Here is a 22,703-nt window from a genome sequence, read left to right on the forward strand (position 1 = left end):
ATTCTGGTATTCTGAGGTAGAGGCTGTTTGCATAGTTGACTTTTGACATGATGAGGACGACGATAGTGAGCGTTTGGTGCGTGAAGGAGAGGAAAGGTAGGATTCTTCTTGCTGTGTGGAGTAGGAAAAAACATTTCTTGACAGTTGCATTTATTTGTGGTTCTAAGGGTAGGGAGTTGTCCATCAGGACCCCCAGATGTTTTACTACCTTAGATGGTGATGGTGCGGTTCCCATTTCAGTTGGCCACGGGATGGTGGTTTAGTTTTCTTGGTCTTTGGATATGATCATGATTTCTGTCTTTCCTTGGTTGATTTTCAGGTTGTTGGCAGTCATCCAGTTGAAGACTTCTTTTAGACATTCGATTAGGGTTGCGTGATCGGCTTGGGCGTCTTTGATTCTGTAGATATCGTCGGCGTAGTTGTAGCATGTGATGTTGTATTTTTTGAAGATTCTGATAACCAGTGTCTGGTAAATGTTGAAGTACAGTGGTGATAGTGAGGATCCTTGTGGCACTCCCCAGTCGTTAACTCTTGGAGTGGATTTCAAGGGTCTGATCCAAACGGTTTCTGTTCTGTCTGCTAGGAGTGATTTAGTCCAGAGTAGTGCTGTGTCCGTTTTGCCTATGTCTTCTAGTCTTTTGGTTAGGGTGTAATGACTAACTGTGCTGAAGTCTGCAGAGAGGTCGAGTACGATAAGGGCTGAGGTTATGTTTGAGTCTGCGTTAGTTTTTCAGTCGTCCCGGATGGATAGTAGTGCTGTTTGCGTTCCTCTTGCATGTCTGAAACCGACTTGAGCTTGGTCTAGCAGGTGATGTTTTTCTATGTGTTCTTGGGTTAATTTATACACATAGGTTTCCAGGAGTTTTGCCCGGTAGGGTATGTTGGAGATCGGCCTGTAGTTGGAGGTCTTCCACGTCGCCACTTGTGTTTTTCAGAAGTGTTTGATATATGCTGATTTGAAGATCCTCGGTACATTTCCTGTTGCTAGTGATTGGTTCAAAAGGTTTCTATGGTATTCTGCTGGCGTTCCTTGAGCGAGGATTGATTTGTAGATGTCCGGGGGACAGGGATCCATGGGTGATCCAGCTTTCTTGCTGTGTTTTACCAGCATTGCGAATGCCTCTGCTGATATTTCAGGAAAGTTTTTGAGTTTGTGCTGAGGTTCTAAGATAAGATCGCTCGGTAGTGTGTTGTGGTCGGTTGGTATGTTCTGTATGGTTTGTCAGAAGTCATTTATTTTTTTCTTGAAGTGGTCTGCCAGGTCGTTGCACAGTTTCTCTGAGGGTTTTGGGGTGGTGTCACAGCCTGGTGGGTTTCTCATCTCTTTGATTATGTTAAACATTTCTTTTTGAGTGTTGGTGGCATTGGTGATTCTGTCACCATAATACCTTCTCTTCACCTTTTGAATTTCCTTCTTGTATGCGCGGATTTGTCTCTGGAACAATGTTTTTTTTCCTGGGTTGTATTCTTTCCTCCATTCCAGTTCCATCTTTTTGTTTTCCTTTTTCATGGTGCTTAATAGTGGAGTGAACCATTTTGCCATTGCTCTTTTTTTTGATGGGGTGAAAGGTTTTTCGGGGGCGATCTTGTCGATTGTGTCTGTAATCCATTTGTGTAGAAGTTCCGCTTTCTCGTCTAGGTTGGCCAGCTCTCGCTCTGTAGTTGAGGGTTTGGTTAACTCCAGTTGTTCGAATAGGTTGCTTTCTTTGACGTGCTTCCAGTTTCTTTTTGTGGTGGTTGTGATTTTGGGAGGTTGGATGTGGACTTGAGTAGGCAGAGTGATCACAAATGGGATAATGAGATGGTCACTCCACAGTATTTGTATCGGCGGTGCCGTGGTGGAGAGTTTATTTTGGCGAAAATTGCGTCAAGGGTGTGTCCTGCCGAGTGTGTTGCCCCTTTGACTAGTTGTCGTAATTTCATGATATTGAGTTGTTCGATCAGTGAGTTTTGGGAGTTGGCGTGACTGTCTTCAAACCAGATATTGAAGTCCCCCAGGATTATTAGGTGTTTGTGGTTGATGGCTATGTTGGTGATGGCTTCAATGAACTTGTCGACACATGCAAAATAAATGATGCACATAGAATGATAAAAGCAGGGGAAATATGTAATGTCGGGTTGCGAAGGAATTCGTAGAAAACAGGCATTCCTAAAGCAGTAACATAGGTCTCTCTGCAGAAGGACAGTCAGACTGAGTGACGCCAGTTACGAAGAATTGGAAACAGGAATTAAATAATGAATAAAGGACAAAAGATACGTGCCCCCACAAAGAGTTGTATGAGCAGTCTAAGCAGAACCTGGGAGGGTGGGTGGTAGTAAGAAGTGCTCTGGGACACCCCGAGGTAATAGGGGGGCGTGCAGCAGCAGTCTGGCTAATGTGCTCATCAGAGAGGCAGACACCAGAAAGGGATGAGCTCCAGCCAAACAGATGAATGCAGCCAATGCATTACTCAACATGACACCATAGGGCGGGGCACATCTGGCCTAATACTTCAACTATGCTGCAGCAGTTTGCGGTCAATAAGTGAGTTTTCTGTCCCTGTAAAGCGGACAGTTTTTTAAATAGTGATTTCAATAAAAACCACCATCGCACCGGCTACTAATTGGCATTCCAATTCACAATCTGCATTGGTAGACAAAGGTTTATGAGTAGATGCCAGGGACTGGCATGCCCAGACGGGAGTTCTGAGCTTACTGTGTCTAGAGACCCAAGTTGTACCTCGTTGACAGTGTCAAGTGAGGTCAAAACATGGATGGTGTTTTATTGTGGTCTCGTGCAGATGTTTGCAACCTAGCAGATTGGGCATCACTGACACTTCTTGGATGAGACCATGCCTGATTGGCATATGGTCTTTCCTTTTCTGTTGTGGCATACACGGCTGAAACCGTTGGTTTATGAGTTGCCCACAGCAATGCCAGTGGTTAAGGTTGATTGAAAACTTGCCATGCATTACTCTTCAATTTTGCAAAGGTTTATGAGTGCACAGGGATTGAAAGTCATGTCACCCTCAAAAAAGGGGTTCTTCAAAAGCACCATTTTGGCCTCTAGTCTACTAATTGTAGATCCACAAGAAGGTGGGTTCATCCGATTCCCAATAAAAGATTACACATAGAATCAAGTCAACAACCGGACTTTGCACAGTAGCTTGACCCATTATTGAATCAAAGATGCATCATGTAATTCTCTTGAGGCTGTTAACAGTTCTTTCGGAATTTGACAGTATAACACTTTGAGAAGCTAATAAATCACGCTGTGTGATGCCAGCAACATTGATTGCTGGGTAGGGAATGGGCAAGAGTTATAGTGGTTGGTCATCAGGCATGGGCTTTTGGAACAACGTTCCTGGTAACAATCTACATATCAATACGGGCATACAGAACAACATCAAGGATTTCAGCAGGCGAATTAACGATCACTTATTAAAAAAATACCATAATGTAATCCAGTACATAATATAATCTGCCAGTACCACCTTCCCTCAAGGGCTGTTGGGTCCCTAATGGGTGAAGACACAGGGCATTGAGATCTTGGGTATCTAAGCTCCAATCTTAGTCACCCGTTATCGAGCATGATACACACTCAGATATCAGTGGACATTTCACCATTCAAAATGGTTACATAGTTTGTATTTGCCCCATTGCATGCACGTCACGAAGAGATTGTGAAGCTTGAGGCATACTGTTGAAACTGTGCCAGTTTAACCTTAAGAACGCATCTTGCAACGTAACAGTGCACACCAGCCAGTAACCTTTAGCAGCAGCACAGACATCACTACATTGTCCTGACACTACATAGAGACTGCAGAACACACATTTAGACTCTGTGTGAGGAAAATCTAAACGCATAATGAGCAATCCAATGTTGGGATTTTACATTGTTTACTCCAATGTGCTTTTTAAAAAACATCTGTGATTTTAGGAAATTTAGGATTTTAGCCCATTTGAAGGCTACCCCAGCCTAATTTTGAGAACATGATATTTTCAAACATTACATGTGAATATAGTTTATTTGCTTAAAATGCAGCTCTCAAATGTGGACTGTTTTCAGTGAACACTGTTGTGTTATTCCAGGTTTCCAGCAGGTTCATGGTCCTTTAGATAAGGCAACCTTTCCAGGCCTGCATTCCATGCATACCATTCCTTCACCCAATGGATTTTAAACAGAAATTGCAGTTTTTTGTTTTCTTTTTCCCTGCTTTGAGAATGACCCGAGCAGTGGGGGTCCCTTTTCCAATCATGTCACTGTGTACCATCTGATTAAGAACTCTATGGGACTTGGAAAGCAAATGCATTGTTCCACCTCTGTTTGCTATTAGCAGTTGGCCGAATAAAAGGAATCTCTGTGATAAAGCAATGCAATAAGCACGACTGGGCGATGGATGAACCTGTACGTATGGGTGTTAGTGCCATGCTAATGACAGATTGACAGGAAGAGTTGATAACCAGTGAGTGGTACTGGAACATTGTAAAAGCATACGTTATAGTGTCCATGCGGCATGCATTGCATGAATGTGGCAAACACTTAACAAACATTCTATATACATTTGATACACACCTCCACGGGGTTTTGCAGACTGGTGCCCTCCAATGACTACAGTGATGCCTCTCTCCTCCAGTCTGGGCTGCCATTTTTCAATAATACTCAATGAATTGTCCTAAGGAGAGATTATGTTGATTAAAATAAGAACAAGCACATTGAAGCAGCAGAGCATACAAACACGGCCACACAATATTTAAACTAAATCACAACACTAACATATTTTCTAATGAAGCAGTTTTTTAAAAAAATATATGAATTACTTTATAGTGGGTTTCATGTAATCTTACATAGAACTGTAAACAGTTATGGAGAACATTTGTTTTAGTGTTTTTAAGCTACTATATTTTAACTCATATTGCTCATGCTTGAAATAGTTATCAATTATTATCTTCCAAAGTGGAATTCATCAAATGACAGCGTAAGATAATAGGCTAACCAAAACAGCAAAAGATATTCCTTGCAATGGAAAGTAGCTGGTGCCAAAGACACCCCACTGACAGAAGAGATGATGCTCACAGACACCTGCTAAACTATCGATATACATAGTTACATATATTAAATGTTGCATTGAAATCATCTACTACAACATTCTTAAAATTCTTGCAGTGTTCAGAATTAGGCCCACTGGTTGACCTTTACCTGAAGATGCAACGTGGGATCTTGGTGCATTAAGTGGTTACTAAGTGATGGTGGCCATCTGGATATGATCAATGTTATTCTAATTATTGAGCTGTGTGCATCCTAGTTGATCGGAAAGGTAGCTGCCCCTCTTCCATCATCTCCAGCTCAACAGATTAAGAGTTTATTGGCCACTTTTGCTCCCTAGAAATTGGCAAACAGCCCCGGAAAAGAAGAATAGGGAGTAAAAATACTGCCAATAATAAATATGAAACAGACACATAGGAGCGTGTCCTTTGCTTTCATCCACACAGGTCCATGGCTTTGGCTGTACCAGTAGTCCATGTAGAGCCACAGGAAGAAACTGCTACTACCGTCTGAGCCTAAGAGCGAAAAATGTATCTTTTAATGTGCATGAATACCTAGGTGCAAAGAAATAAACACTACTAAAACATTTGTTTCATAGTTAAGACATATTTTTACTCACTTGGAAGATGCTCCGTTGGGAATTGGACTTCCTTTTTTACTCCCTAAAAACCATTTTCCTTCCAATTATATAAAATAGGCAGTTAAATACTCCCATTTCGAATTCATATATGGAGCACTGATCACCTGTATTATTTTTTAATTATATGAAACTACTTGTGACCTTTTATCTTGAGCGAGATTTGCATTAGGTGCAACTCTTAGTTATGGAACCTTTGCAGCGTGCATGGTTTGTTGGGACTTGCCAAATGAGGAGGGGATGAGGGGAAGGCAGGACATGGAGGAGAAGTAGTAATTAATTGAGATTATATTTGCATGTGTATTTAATATTCTGGAGTACAGCCACAAAACGCAATTGTTAACTCTCATGATACCAGCCTCAAAAATCTATCTAGGACTGCAATTTACGATAAAATGCATGAAATACTGATAAAGATACTGTTATTTCAAACCAAAGACTAAAGCAGGGCCTGAATGTGCACTTATTTTCCTGATGATAACTGCGAACGGGAAGCAAAAGCAGGGTATCGGGCTGTGTTATGCCGGAATGTCTGCCCAATACGACCACTTGCGGTAGGATACTCCAAACACAGACAGGACGTAGCCGATACAGAGGCGTCTCCCCATGCCTCCACCGACCCGGCTCCATTCAGTTGTCCCAGTCACTGGCATCACCCACACTGCGCCTCAAAGAAGCACTCTATGGCTGTCACTGCCAGATCCGAATGCGGGCCCTTAGGGTAAAATAGTATCTTTTAATTTTTAGCAGTTACTACCTACAACAGAAGAATAAATTACAACAAATAAAAATATTCTTGTCAAGAATGGAAATTATTTGTCCACAAAAATATCAGTTACTTCCAATATTCAAATCTAGGATATAAAGACCAGAAGCATTAGAAACATGAATCCAAATGCATAGATTCCAAAGTGACCATAAAAGTATATTTACCTCGCTAGCATCATTGAAGATGGACAGCTCCAGACTTCCTTGGAAGTCTTGTTCCAAAACGGACTTCAAGCATTCGTCTAACCATGGGTCTGCGTTGCGGACAGGTATAATAATAGACTGTGGAAAAGCAAAAAGAGGCTCATCAGATGTCTCTCAATATACTTGACGATGTCCATATTCGTTTCTGTACTCCTGCTGATTCATGGCCACATTTTAATCAAGGCCTGTGTGCAGCATGGAGGGGGCTGGGCTGTGGGTTAGCTCCATCCCTGCTCCACAGGTCTTACAACTGTAGATGGGTATATTGCTGTTACAGCTCTCGGCCGCAGGGTGAGACATAGACCGTTATGGTGCCCAACAACTATCTGCAGGCACAAAGCCTACTATGCTCAAAATGGCCATAGGGTAATAGGAGCGCATTTATTTAGTCAAAGTAGCCCTGTTTGATGAGTTTGTGCACTGTGCAGTTGGTCATTTTGATCCAAGTTACCGACCAAATGTGCTTTAAAAGGCACTGTTTGCAACAACATATACCAAAATCTCCCCCATTGATAGTTCTCAAACAGTTGTCACAGAAAGTAACAAACTGATATTTGCAATTGAGGTCCACCTTTTCATTGTTACCTGGGCTGTCCCAGCCTGACCATGACAACACCCATGACTCCTGTTCTCTCGGTGAGCTGTGAGTGCACCAAATCAAGATTGGCGTTCCACGGCCTCGTCATATGTTATTTCAATGCAGTTTTTAAAATAACAAACATGTAAACATATCATTGTAGGTGCCAGGACATCCCTCTAGACGGGATGGTGGCAGTAAAGTGGGTAAAAGAGTAACACTGTCATGTGTACACTCCTCCATATTCTATTGCCTCATGTCTAAATATACAATTGTGTGTACAGAGGGTAAATGGTACAGACAGAAGAAAATCCAAACAAAATACAACAAATCTCTCTATAAATCGGGGGAAAAAAGATTTCATGCAGCTGAAAAATAATTTGAACCAGAGGTTGCACATTTCAAGGCAAACTGACACCATATCCAGAATCCTCCCAGGCAGACCCCTGCCCGGCAGCCCCCGTGGCTAAGGGCCCCAAGGCCAAGGGCGGCTCCCACATTGGCGGCTCCAATATGTGTCTGCAGGTGTCTGCAGGGGAAGCAAAGGAAGCCAGCAGCCAACAGACACCAACAAATCTGTAAGTGCGGCATTTGTGGGATGTAGAGCAATTAATCTATTCCAGAAGGCCCTCACCACTCTACCTTACCTCTTCATAATGTAGACTGCCATAGTCTTACAACATGCACACTTAGAGAGATTAGTGACTACCAGCCCAAATCCACTCTTGGCTGGACTGTAAATGTTGCATTGCATCACGCACCAACATACTAGCCAATGGTAACTAGTGCTACACCTATAAAGAACGGTCAACAGTAACTTTGTCACCTTTAGACAGGTGTAATAATGTTACAATGTGCCTCACTTAGATGGAATTCTTAGCCTTAGCCTGCGTCACATCTAGACAGAATTCTGAATGTTAGCATGTGCCACACTTAGAAGGAATTCTTAGCCTTAGCTTGCATCACATCTAGACAGGATTCTGAATGTTAGCATGTGCCACACTTAGATGGAATTCTTAGCCTTAGTTTGCGTCACATCTAGACAGGATTCTGAATTTTAGCATGTGCCACACTTAGATGGAATTCTTAGCCTTAGGCTGCATCACATCTAGATAGGATGCTGAATGTTAGCATGTGCCACACTTAGATGGAATTCTTAACCTTAGCCTGTGTCGCATCTAGACAAAATGTGATTGTTAGCATGTGCCGTACTTAGGTGGAATTCTTAGCTTTAGATTGGGTCACATCTAGACAGGATTATGAATGGTATCATGTGCCACACTTAGATGGAATTCTTAGCCTTAGATTGGGTCACATCTAGACAGGATTATGAATGGTATCATGTGCCACACTTAGATGGAATTCTTCACCTTAGCCTGCATCACATCTAGACAGGATTATGAATAGTGGCATGTGCCACACTTAGATGGAATTCTTAGCCTTAGATTGCGTCACATCTAGACAGGATTATGAATGGTATCATGTGCCACACTTAGATGGAATTCTTAACCTTAGATTGCGTCACATCTAGACAGGATTATGAATGGTAGCATGTGCCACACTTAGATGGAATTCTTAACCTTAGCCTGTGTCGCATCTAGACAAAATGTGATTGTTAGCATGTGCCGTACTTAGGTGGAATTCTTAGCCTTAGCTTGCATCACATCTAGATAGAAATGTGAATGTTAGCATGTGCCACACTTAGGTGGAATTCTTAACCTTAGCCTGCATCACATCTAGATAGGATTCTGAATGTCAGCATGTGCCACACTTAAATTGAATTCTTAGCCTTAGCTTGCATCACAACTAGACAGGATTCTGAATGTGAGAATGTGCCACACTTAGATGGAATTCTTAACCTTAGCCTGTGTCGCATCTAGACAAAATGTGAATGTTAGCATGTGCCAAACTTAGGTGGAATTCATAGCCTTAGCTTGCATCACATCTAGATAGAAATGTGAATGTTAGCATGTGCCATACTTAGATGGAATTCTTCACCTTAGCCTGCATCACATCTAGACAGGATTATGAATAGTAGCATGTGCCACACTTAGATGGAATTCTTAACCTTAGATTGCATCACATCTAGACAGGATTATGAATGGTAGCATGTGCCACACTTAGATGGAATTCTTAGCCTTAGATTGCATCACATCTAGACAGGATTATGAATGGTAGCATGTGCCACACTTAGATGGAATTCTTCACCTTAGCCTGCGTCACATCTAGACAGGATTATGAATGGTAGCATGTGCCACACTTAGATGGAATTCTTAGCCTTAGATTGCATCACATCTAGACAGAATTATGAATGGTAGCATGTGCCACACTTAGATGGAATTCTTCACCTTAGCCTGCGTCACATCTAAACAGGATTATGAATGGTAGCATGTGCCACACTTAGATGGAATTCTTCACCTTAGCCTGCGTCACATCTAGACAGGATTATGAATGGTAGCATGTGCCACACTTAGATGGAATTTCTCACCTTAGCCTGCGTCACATCTAGACAGGATTATGAATAGTAGCATGTGCCACACTTAGATGGAATTCTTAACCTTAGATTGCATCACCTCTTGACAGGATTATGAATAGTAGCATGTGCCACACTTAGATGGAATTCTTCGCCTTAGCCTGCGTCACATCTAGACAGGATTATGAATGGTAGCATGTGCCACACTTAGATGGAATTCTTCGCCTTAGATTGCATCACATCTAGACAGGATTATGAATGGTAGCATGTGCCACACTTAGATGGAATTCTTCACCTTAGCCTGCATCACATCTAGACAGGTTTATGAATAGTAGCATGTGCCACACTTAGATGGAATTCTTAACCTTAGATTGCATCACATCGAGACAGGATTATGAATAGTAGCATGTGCCACACTTAGATGGAATTCTTAGCCTTAGATTGCGTCACATCTAGACAGGATTATGAATGGTAGCATGTGCCACACTTAGATGGAATTCTTCACCTTAGCCTGCGTCACATCTAGACAGGATTATGAATGGTAGCATGTGCCACACTTAGATGGAATTCTTAGCCTTAGATTGCATCACATCTAGACAGGGTTATGAATGGTAGCATGTGCCACACTTAGATGGAATTCTTCACCTTAGCCTGCGTCACATCTAGACAGGATTATGAATGGTAGCATGTGCCACACTTAGATGGAATTCTTAGCCTTAGATTGCGTCACATCTAGACAGGATTATGAATGGTAGCATGTGCCACACTTAGATGGAATTTTTAGCCTTAGATTGCATCACATCTAGACAGGATTATGAATGGTAGCAAGTGCCACACTTAGATGGAATTCTTAGCCTTAGATTGCATCACATCTAGACAGGATTATGAATAGTAGCATGTGCCACACTTAGATGAAATTCTTCACTTTAGCCTGCGTCACATCTAGACAGGATTATGAATGGTAGCATGTGCCACACTTAGATGGAATTCTTAGCCTTAGATTGCGTCACATCTAGACAGGATTATGAATGGTAGCATGTGCCACACTTAGATGGAATTCTTAACCTTAGATTGCGTCACATCTAGACAGGATTATGAATGGTAGCATGTGCCACACTTAGATGGAATTCTTAACCTTGGCCTGTGTCGCATCTAGACAAAATGTGAATCTTAGAACACTTAAATGAAACTGTGAATGATGACAAGTACAACGCTAGAATGGAATCAGGATCACTAGCCTGCCTCACATCTACACAGAATGTTGAAAATTAGCAGGCGCAACACTCTGATGTAATAGTGAATGATGGCAGGCATCACACCTAGATCTAATTGCAAGGACAGCAATGCCAACTAACCATTCACTAACAATTTCATCCCTCTGCATACACCTCTCAAATTCTAACCAAACACAACCACAAGCCTAAACCGCAGCAAACCGCACAAACTTCACTACACTGAAACAACAAAACAAACCGCACATAGAGTTGCACAACAGGACACGACAACTATCGACTGTATAACACCCCAACCCCAGCCAACAGACCCACCGGGCTGAGGCCGCCAACAGCACATCACTGCTATCTTGCACTTTTCCAGCTCATTCCCACTAACTCACCCACCCCCTCTCCCTCTTTCAGAGCCGCCAGAGCGCCAGGGGACCATTCTGGTGGTGATAGTGCACGGTACAAATATCCTTTAACATTAACATCCCTTCTGACACGAATTTCCAAAATAATTTCTTTCTCAGCTTTTCAGTGACGTTTTAGTTTGATGAAGCTGCGAATAGAGTTGTGGTGAAATGGCTCATCCACTGTCCCAGTTCTGGAAATATCTTGGCACGCTCCTTACTAATGCAGTTTATCGACCTTGCAGGCAAGAATTTCAAATGTTCGTTTTTCCCAAAATTAAGAATGTTTCCTCACTACCTCGGTGAAGTATACAAGTCGGCCCTTCCCTTCTTATCCACTCTGTTCTCCTGTCCAGAGACTTGAATGGCTGACGCCAGGCAGTTGGCAGGGTCAGAACAAGAGCACAGGCAATGAGGGCCTTTGCACTGTTGTATACACTACAGCAGCTCTCCTCTCTTCTTTCCCAGTAGCCAGGGCTGTGCTGGTGCAGGCCTGTGATCTTCTCCTACCCTTCTGAACATCTGCAACGGTTGTGCTGTGGCAGAATGAAAGTTGTTCCAACCATATACGCATTTCCATGATGCAATTGGTCCTGCTGCTGTGGACTAATTACTATGATAACAATGTAGAAATAGGGATGGAAGCTCCTGAGGGCTAGGCATTGGGGTGAATACATACAATATTAGTTCTTTCTGTTGCAGACTTAATACAATCAACATGAGCCAACACTAAAGCTGTATGTACATAAAATGGTTTCGCTTATGCAGACTTATGTAAGCACTTGCCCAAATGTAATAGTGGAGTGGCCCACAAAGTATACCTGATCATTAGAAAATGGGACATACAACCTTCGCCTATGTAGCATGGGCACACTATGGGGCCAGAAAGAGGGGGGTGCCATGCCAAACATGGCCAGCACATTCACTGGGAAAGAAAACAATCAAGCCTGGTGCCTGAACATCTGCCCCATGCTGCAGCCCAGGCTCGCTCTTTGAACACAAGCAGATGACGGAAATGAGTGGCAAGCGCAGCATCAGTGTTCCCTATTTTATTTATTTTTGCATTTATAAAGTGCGCAAAACCCACGGCATCAAGGCGCTGGTTACAGAATGGGGTGTATCGATGAGCAGGGCGAGGAGGAGGTAGAGAGGGGGAGCAGGAGAGCAGCAGATACAGAGTATACAGGTATGGTTTCAGTTGAACAGTCTGTTTTTGAGTGGTTTCCTGAAAGGCCAGTATGACGTTTTGGGACCACAGGTGTAGTGGCAAGGCATCCAGAGATAGGCTGCAGTGGATGGGAAACTAGAGCCTCCAGCTTCCATGCGCATAACTCGTGGGGTAGTCAGACAGTGGCTGTAGATTGCTCTGGTGAGCCTGGGAGTAACACTTCACCAACAACAATGAAAAAGAGGGCAGAAGGCAAGAAAATGCAAAGTGCATACATATCTTAGCACCTGCAAACTAAAAAGCAAGGCAGGGGCACAACAAATGGGGAAAGAGAGCCGAATTAAGGAAGTTGCTTTGTACGCCTCAAGCTCCAGTCCGATTGGTGGGCCTAAGTGTATAAGGGCGGCCTAGGAATATACCTTCGTTTTTTCCAAAATGCCGTTACCATGTAGCACACACACAAAAAAGAAAGGTGCATACACATCCCTCCTTTATCTTCCAGCTGCCATTTATTGTACCTAGCAGATCAAGCCAAAACACTGCCATCACAAACACAAGTGTCATTCAAGAGAGCCTTCTTAATTAACAAGGGAACAGAGAGTGCAACTACTCAAATCCTCAGTGCCTGGAACCTTGCAAGAAGCAGCTGCCCCAGTCCCAGCAGCAACAACTGGCCCTATGCTGGTGGTAACACTAGTGGACCTCCCTGACCAGCGAAATATTGGTAATCTATAAAAGAGGGCCCTGGAACTCAGCCCTAACTACCCAGTACCCAAAGAACAAACACAACAATTAACCTGTTATCGTTTTTATAGCAAACATTTAGAATTTTTTATATTTGAATAAAGATTGTTCATAGGAGATAATTGTCTATGCCCTAATCATTTAGTCTTTAACTTGTGATTCAGTCATTCTAAATGAGGTCAAGGCAATGTTGGTCTCCTTCCAAATGTTCCAGCCCGTGACAAGCATTGTTTATTTGTTCCAAGGAAATATTGGGTCACGAAAAAGGAGACCCACGTTTCAAATCTTTAGTAAAAGACATTTCAAGTACGAGCCATTAGTGCATACAGATGGTGTACAATACAATTAAACTGATTTAAACAAAGGAATCCAAGTCAGTAGAATTAGCATAAAAAGATGAGTGGAAAGAGATAAAGAGAGTACATATTGTCTTCTATTAAGGATCAGTTCAGGAAGGGGCAAAACTGTAGACAAGAATTGCAAAACGATAGTACTGATAAGACAAATGGGGAGGAAATGTAGAGAGGTTACGGAATAAATCAATGATCGAAGCATTATACAAAGGTGGAAAACAAGAGCGGAATGAAACTGTAAGACATGGGTGCAGGAAATGCAAAATAACCTGATCAAAAGATGAACAAACACATTTCAACAGCTTTGAAGCTTCAAGATTGTGATCTTTCCATTCAAATCAGTCTTCAAGGCGTGTCCAGGTCAGTAACAATAGTGGAAGATTTCTTTGACCACAGCTCAAGGTAATGCAAGCTATCCAGGACTCTCGTGTCCTACATCTTTGCTATAAAGCAAGGAAAGCACTTTTATTCGCTCATTACCAGTTCCATTGTTTATAGGTTTCTTGACATGAAGCATTGAAAGGTTCTTTTATCCTGGATCTCTTGACATTTAATTTTCTATCTGTGCCATGTGGTTTTTACATAGTGCAATACTCTCATGATCATCCCTACCCTGTTCTTTATTAGTACCAACTTCTGTTTGGGGATATTGTATGCAAACATTTTCACTGTAAAACACATCATTATTCCACTCGCCCACCCCCTTACCCCCCTACCCTGTTGCCGAACTGTGAGAGCAGTGTTCTTCCCATGATCAGATGTTTGGGCTGCTGGGGGTAAAACACTGTTTCAGAGAGTTCTAATTGGACCTGTCCCAGTGGTTGCCCTCTAGACACAGCTGGGGTGGTTTTTGTCTGTTTTTTATGACTTAAACCAGCCATAAAGTCAACTTGTTGAACCTTCACTGTCAGGACTTTGTTTCATGTATTCTTTTGAAGCTGATCCAAGAAGGAGCTTAGACTGTTGCAGCCATTAAATATTTCCTTTATTGTATATTTCATGGAGTAGCAGGCCTTCCCTCACCAGGTATCTTCTATATATTGGGTGTATTGCATTTGCCAATCTCTTAGTACCTGGGCACACAATGGGTATCAGGCACTGGGCTCATTATGATGGACATATCAGTCATGGCTACCCTCTATGGGATGGTGCTTATAGGTTTTGCTGAGAGTGGAGTATTCTTGGTGGGAAGGGGGGGGGGCGTGATTTCTTTATTTATTTATGGAATTATACTGTGTAATTGTTCGTTCCTATGTAAATACTTTCTATCTTAAGTCCCGTTCTCCTCCTTGCACGTCTGTCACGAACTGGTTGGGGGGAGCTATGTGAGGACCTTGGTGTTGTAGGTAGATGAAGGAGCAGGAGTTCACAGGCTTTTTCATGAGTAAGTTATTTTGACAATATACCCTTCTGATATACATTTTCACCTTGTGTGAATGCACCAATAAGGAAAGAAATATGAAAACCCAGTGAACAGTTTAAAATCGAGGTGGGCGAGAATCTATACACAATATGTATATATCCCCAAAAGTGGCTCTGTGGCTGCTGGCCGTCAGTAAATCAACTTTAGAGGGCGTACAACAATGGTGTTTACCTCAGGGTTTGATGTTGGTACGGATAAATGCAGAGAAGCAAAATCTTTCCTATTGTATTATATGCACAAAAGTGCAGGATGCAGACTCTGAAGTCGCTGCTTGCTTGCTGCTCACCCTTTTTGAATGCAGTGAAATCCTGCGACTGTAATTACAGGTACTGAAAGTCTATGCAGTGCCTGGTAAGACAGCCGCACAGTGTTTGCAATGTTTCCAGCGTCACCCAGGACACTTGATCTTCTTCACCGAACCACACTGGTGTAGCTCGAGATCTGCTGAAATCCGGTAGGGCTTGTGCCCCAGAGGCGTTGCTAGGGGACGGCTAAGGGGGCTATAGCCCCGGGTCTTTTGGTTGCAGCCCCGGATAGAAGCTCAGGGGTTACAACCAAAAGGCTAGCTAGCCCCGACATTAGCGTAGCCCTAGATCTTTTCCAGACCTAGCAACACCCTGGTAATGGAGAAGCAGGAGACCAGGAGGAACAAGAACCTGAACAAGAAGCATGCAGGGGTGGAGTCACATATGAGGACTCGGGGCAGATTATGTAAGTGCATTGCCGGTGCTGTGGCAGTCACGTTTGGAGCCTCCCTATTTCTTATTCTTAGTTTGGACTTTATTTGCTTTTGTTTAGTTTGAAACGGAAGCAAGGTAGAGGAAGTGGCTATGTGCACTGCTATACTCCTACAGCTTTCAGGGGGGGAGTTAGGCGAAAAATTAGCTTTGAGCGTTATATACAAGGAGAACAAGCTGGAATGGCTGAGGGTCTAGAGGCAAGGGAAGACATGGGGCAAAGGAACTGAGTGGCACAGGGGGACCGCTCGTTGATCGATGTTAACAGTGCTGAGCCATTTGTTTCTAACTAGCCCACATCCTCTTGGTAGTCTGCACCATAGATATCACTTCCACTTCGGGGATGTACAGGGCCGTAACGGCCAACCAACCTAAGCCTAGGCACGCCTGAGCGATACAACAGCCTCATAATGGCTGAGGGCCATTACACCCCTGACAAGGGCGTGATATCTATTCACATCATGGGTCTCCATCTTGATGTGAATAATTTTAATATTTTTTTTGTTACCTTCAAGAGATGGGCCCTATGCATATTGAGCCATGCATATTGTGCTTGCTCAATGTCCCATAAAAAAAACACAGGATGACCGCCACCATAGCAAATAGAAAAGGGACTAAGAAGCCCGATGGGAAGGAGTGGTGGAGCTGGGAACCCCAGCAGCTGAGTGGGTTAGGGGTGGGGACTTAGGGATGATGTGGAGGTCAGAGGTAGAAGGCATGCAGAAGGTACGTCATCTAAGGCACCTACCCAAAAAAAAAGTGTCAGCACCCAGGGAAGGGGCTCGGGTTGCGGGTGGTACAGGATGCTCGCAGTTGTAGCCTCAGCTAATTGGCTGAGCATCCTTCCTCAGGTAAGAATACATTGTTGCTGCTCTCCTAATGCTGCTTGCCCCTTTTCGTCCGTCCTTTGGGGCTGGGGATACTTTTTTTAATTCACAGACCAGACAAAGGAAAAATTAAATATCGCCATAATAGGGGAGCACAAGGAAAGTAGTTGGCAGTTTCCAGTCTCACATACTACTTGTGTTTAATTCAATGCAAGGTATTGAGGGTGAGATGACCCAACCACTCTGGAAATAGACCAGTTGGGGAGCAAATCCGATGGGGTGGCTAGATGTTGAATGGCATTACTTTTTCCATTGAACACCACTGTAGCTGGCCAGCCTACTGCAGTCTTCCCTTACAATCTTCAATCTTTCTCTTGTGCGGCTATTGGCATAATAATAATAATTATTATTATTATTATTATTAAGATATTTATTGACCATAGACCTAGGTTTGGGAAGTAACTGAGCGCTTTAGAAGCCATGGGGATGGGGGGAGTATGCGGTGAGGGAAGCTGTAGCTGAAGCAGTTGTTCCTGGCAGTTGCTGCAGATATCGCTATTCCTGAGCCTCAGTCAAGGGGACAAGAGGGAGGACGTTGGGAGGTTCCTGCACTGCACGGGGAAGGATCCACAAGCTTGGCAAAACGTCGGTTTAAGGTGTGAGTGCCTTAAAGTCCACAATCTGGTATCTTGCTCACTGGCTATCCGGTTTTCAACAGCACTCTGAAGAAAATTCGACCAGTATGGAGATGGTTTCCAGGTGGCTTGCGAGTTGGTTGTTCCGACCAGCTCAAGGGAAGAAGTCGTCCTTGAAGTGCTTCTCTGTCGAGGGAGTTTTAGGCAATTTGGACCTGCAGCAGGGCTTCACCAGGCAAACCAACGGTCCAGGAGTTGCAGCAGTCTTCTTCCTTCAGCTTGTCTTCGGTTCTTTCGTTCCAGTGGTCGACTTTGCCTTCAAAGTCCCAGAGACTTGCTTTTAAACAGTTTGCTCCCATTCATTCCAGCCTAGCTGTCACTCACCCAGCAGGGTGGCTGTCCTTGCCAGACAGTCAGCCAGCCAATCATGCCAGAGTGCATTCAGGTATCATAGGAGACTAAGCACAGGGGGTTTCGGGCACCTCCCTCACATCCTGTCCACCCCAGACACTCAGGTGCCAAAGAGGGGCTTCAACACTGAAGCCTGCCAAAGGCCAGCGAACAAAGGGACCAAACCTGGTTTGGCGCGCAGAGACAAACACTAGAAGGACCTTTCCAAAAAGAAATGGCGAAAAAAGTTAATCAGAGCCTGTTTTTACAGAGGGGGCTCAGACGCCATCTTGAAAAACATGGCTCTGGTGGATTTTAGCTACCAGGGCGTTTAAACGGGTCACGGTCTGGAAAAACATGGTAATACCACTACCACCAGCCATTCTGAGAGGAAAGGGTAGCTTTTGAGGGCAACATAAGTTTTCTAGGCATAGGGATCACTAGGTATTCCCTCCAGCACTCTGCTGTAAGGCGTGTGTACTGGGTCTAGCAATTTAAAAAGACTAGCAAAGTCAATTTAACTTTACATTCACAGGGAGACAGTAGTCAGTCCCAGAGAAGGTATTTAAACCTTGGGAAGTCTGAAAGACATCCCTGTGCCACTGCACTGAGGGCGCTGTGTGACACACAAGAAAAAGATGATGCTTATGGAGTTGTCTAAAACTCCATATCCACAGAACACAAAAGTAAAATACATGAAAGAGTGGGAAAAAAGGCTCACACTATTTCCAGGTAAAAATGAAAGTCCTAGAAATCCAGCAATGTTGCTGGGGGTCTCAAAAGGTATGGTAAATTAGCACATTTATGAGAATTCTCCCTAACACAAGGAAGGCCCACTTCAGGTGAAAAAAGGAAGTCAGAAAAACCTTTGAATTCTACCACCCCCATAAATGTGAAGACAAACTACAAAGAGGTACAAGAGGACAGGAGGAAAAAGGGGATACCCTGGGCTGGACGTGGTAAAGAAATGAAAACAGCCCTGACAAATTTCCACATGACACAATTGTCATGCGATACCTCTTGCTTGACTGGTGCCTTTGGAAACGCTGGTAATTGTGTTCCACATTACCTACACAAAGATGGCCGACAGCTAATGCCGTCTCGCTGAGTTGCGTGACTTCAGCACGTTCACGCAGAGGAGATCCTGTTGCTTCCCACAAGGGAAAATGTGCAATATAGGAAGCAGCAACAGAAAGCTCCTTGCGTCACAATTGCACCAGTGAGTTCGCCACCGAAGTTGACGCTCGTATTTGCCCTATTTCTCGTTCTTGCTCCATGTTCCTAGTTCTGCCTCCTGTCTTCTCTGTTCACTGTGCCATTCTCTCCCGATCCCTAAACTCCAGTACTCCGGTCTTCTCCTGTTCTACGGCCTCCAGCCTTCATTCTGTTCAGCCTATACTCTCCAGCAACCTTCTTTCTGCTACAAACCATATTCTGCCTTCAGCCTTCATTTTGATCCAGCCTGTACCTTGCCAGCTCTGCCACCACGACTGTGTTCGACAAAGGCTTGATCCTGCAAGAGTACCGGGTTTTCCCCTAACAGAGTGTTTCCTTGGCACTGTCCTCATTGTCTGTTACACCTTCCCATGTTATTTCACAGTGGGTTACACAGCGATTCAGACTTGTTGCCATCTACAACCTGCAATTCAATATAAACGGTATGTGCTGACAACAAGACTCGCTGGAAGTATTTCCAGATTTAGAATAATACAGTAAAACTGAGGAAAAAGAAGAGCGATTTCTTCACTTGTCAATGTCTCCACATGTAAAGCAATAAGTGACATCTCTTCAGTGACCACCACCGTGCTAAATGCTGCAAACCAATATCAAGGGGTAAATGTATTGACTCAGTGTGGGGCAGAACGCACCTAAAATAGGAAATGCATAGGAGTCTGGGAAACTGACAAAGGAAGTGATGCACAAAAACAACATTCCAAAGGTTTCAGATAAAAGAACAGAGGACCTTATAATTGACAGAGCAAACTTGCTCATAGTCAATGTAGGGAAATGTACTATGGCAGAAATGTATGATGCCTATGAAATAAGGTGTTACTTCAGGCTTATGCATTTGTTGGGCCATTTTATTGTCAAGACAACTGACATGAAATTGTTAAAACGATTAATTTCTATTCAGGAGTGGTTATCTACTATAGATTTTATTTTGGTTGACGGACACAAAAGAATTCTCTTGTATTCATTGCAGCTCAACAAAGAATTGAGGAACAACACACAGCTCAACTAAAAATGCACATGGATTTCCCAACCCAAAAGGAATGTCCAAAACCATGCAACGTATAAAACAAAATCCACATTCAGAATCAACACTCCACCCCTGCCAGTAGGCGCAATCTGACAACAAGAATGTAGCTATCAGGATCACCAAAGGGGCTGCTATTCACTTAAGGCCAACATTTCAGTGAACAACCGGGACAGGCAGAGCAAGCGACCCAATTGAATTATTGGCAAGTAGAAAATAAATGAGCTCAAAGAATTTGCAATGAGCACTCAGACCCATACTGTTCCCCGATACAAAGAATGGATTGATTCCCGTGGGAAAGACATTTGACAAGCCCCCAGTTCCTCACCAAATTGTCAAATCCTGTCGCTCAGTAAATGGAAATTGTCTTACATAGTGTGTAATTGTTTTAATGTCATGGATTTAGATGAATCATTGTTTGTTATTATGGTTATTACTTATTTATGTATATTTTATTTTTGTCCTTCCATTTAGTTTATATTGTTTTGTACTGACAGAAAAGGCCTACTGTATTCTCTGATTGATGCATCCAGAAAGAAGATCTAAAGAATAAATCTGGACTTTCCCAATAAGGCCTCTACATCTGAGGTAAAGGCATTCAGGCAGTTCAAGACATCCCAGCTGCAGGTTTGCCTTTCCACAAATGCATGGAGAATGTACTGTGCAAAGAGTGAAAGGGCAAGGAGAGCCCCTCCTTCCCAGATATCCAACACAGTCACTAATGCTCGACTTTCAGATCCTGTATACAGCTTAGTAGGAAGGGGAAGAACGAGGTTCACTATCAGTAGCAAGTGAAAAACAGGCATCAGAGGAAAGCTCTTCACTGGCAGGACGTCACCGCCTCCGGGAGGCTACTGGAAGAAAGAAGCATCTAAGAAAGCCACACATACAGTAGTGGCATTTTGGTTCAAAATCTTTTTGGCCCACAGCTCGATACATTACTAAAAAATAAAGGACAAAAAAGCCTTCCTTTTCTAACGGGGGAGCAGCTGTCTTTTTGTGAGACATAACACCTTGAGTAATTTTGTGGCGAAGTAGTGCAACACCAAGTAGAGGAAGAGGAACTGCTACCTCGTCCAACACCACATCTACTCCACCATAAATAAGCATGCCTATTAAGCACCTCGCTAGGATATTCTGTTTGGGGGCTGGCTAGGGCATTTCTCCAAGTTCTGGCAGGATGCCCCAGACTGCTGGTCAATGGAAGTAATTCAAGATTGATATTCCATAAATGTCAAGACTATCCCGTCTGAATCTACTATGTCGGGTACGCCAATGCCAGCTCCAAACCAATGCAGTTGCTCAGCTCAATTTCATGTTCAGATCTTCAATATGGTGAATATTTAGTCCTCTTCCTAGAAAACATTTGGGAAGTTTTGTCCCCTCTGCGACTGCAAGAATGTCCGTAGGTTTGTAGAGTATTGTCCGGTTAGAATGTTAAGGCAACAACAGGGGATCTCTCTATGCAACCTGGAGATTGGTTTGCTGGTTTTGGGTTATACCATTTGGGTTGGTATCTACCCACAGGGTGTTTAAAAGATCCTACCACTTTTTGTGAGCTATTACAGGGGTAAAGAACACAACTGATGCCATACTTAGAGGTCTTCCTGGTTTAGGACTCCTCAAATGAAGGTCTCTGTGAGAAATTCAACCATCCGTACAGTAGGTGTGCACTCGCCTGTGCTTTTTTGAAATTTTAAATTCAATTGAATGATGGTAGATTAACCTCCAGAACATGTTTGGGGCTAATCCACACCCATTTTCTTATGCTCACCACATGACATACACATGGATCCATGGCAACGCCCAGCTGTCATATTAAGTTGGAATACGACAGCCAAGAGTGCATCAAGGCATTTCCTCCTGCCATGGCCAGCCTCCTTAACTAACAAAGGCTCCATGGATCCACCCTGTCCTTTGTTAGCTGCTGGTGGCAGCTTTGCATACTAATCGGCGATAATTCAAACAAGCCCACAGGAGGCCTGGTCACAGGACTAATAAAAGACAGGAAAACCACAACAAACTTTTATATGCACTGTGTCAACCTGAAGCCAGCTCCCGCCTCTCAGTATCAAGGGCAGTGACCTGTCATGTCAGGGACTATGTATTTACAGCAGTCAACTCCTGTCGGGGGGCCCCATTCAGAAGGTACGAGTATGTAGATTGATGGAGACAAAAAGTATGTTCTCGCCACATCTTCAAGGGAGACTTGCCGCTTTAATCAGGGACCACAGAGAGCTCCATTAACTAGAAAAATCATTTGATCCACAACAGACAGGAAGATGGGTGGGACTTAGTATTACATGTTTTCATGCCTTTAACGTTTCTGTTGAAAAGCATACAGGAGACTTTTGGTGGGCGCCCAGGATTGGTTCATTAAGATAGGATTAGCCTACACCAATCACTGGGGCCCATTTGGCTTTAAAAGACGGTTGAGCCCCTCTTTTGGCAGATAATTTGAAGACTTTGCGAGGAGTAACAAGAGGAGCTTGTTTGGACACCGCTGAAGGTAAAGTCTGCCTTACAGCTTCTGCCAGTGGAGGAAGGCCAGGATTTCCAAGAGGGAAGCAAGATCCCTCCCCTAAATATCTACCAGGAAACAGAGGAAGATACTGAATCCAGAAGACACTCCAGCAGCTTCAGAACCGGTACGCAGCCAGCACAGAGCGTGCCCTGCTAGGCTCTGCAGCAGGCTTCCTCGGTGTGAAGTGCCAGAGAGTCTCTGAACCAAACCAAGGACAAGGCAGTTGCCTGCAACACCCTCCTCAGCTTTGGAGCGTCCACCTCAAAGGACGACACAAGCCCAGTGAAGAAGCTAGGAGGAGTGCACTGACAAGCATCCACTGCTGTCCACCTT

The 22,703-nt window shown here is 43.6% G+C and overlaps 1 protein-coding gene across 1 annotated transcript in view; it reads right to left on the bottom strand.

Annotated features, from left to right (window-relative positions):
* B3GNTL1 (UDP-GlcNAc:betaGal beta-1,3-N-acetylglucosaminyltransferase like 1) overlaps positions 1 to 22,703 on the bottom strand; it is a 2,124,914-nt gene that overhangs the window by 2,047,712 nt on the left and 54,499 nt on the right. The window contains exons 2-3 of the mRNA XM_069654544.1: positions 6,597 to 6,713; positions 4,556 to 4,655 (exon numbers count right to left, since the gene is read on the bottom strand). Of these exons, the coding sequence (XP_069510645.1) occupies positions 4,556 to 4,655; positions 6,597 to 6,713 (217 nt within the window). The remainder of the gene's footprint in view (positions 1 to 4,555; positions 4,656 to 6,596; positions 6,714 to 22,703) is intronic.

This window comes from Ambystoma mexicanum, chromosome 3q, assembly GCF_040938575.1.
Source record: "Ambystoma mexicanum isolate Mex_15411 chromosome 3q, UKY_AmexF1_1, whole genome shotgun sequence".
Lineage (NCBI taxonomy): Eukaryota > Metazoa > Chordata > Amphibia > Caudata > Ambystomatidae > Ambystoma > Ambystoma mexicanum.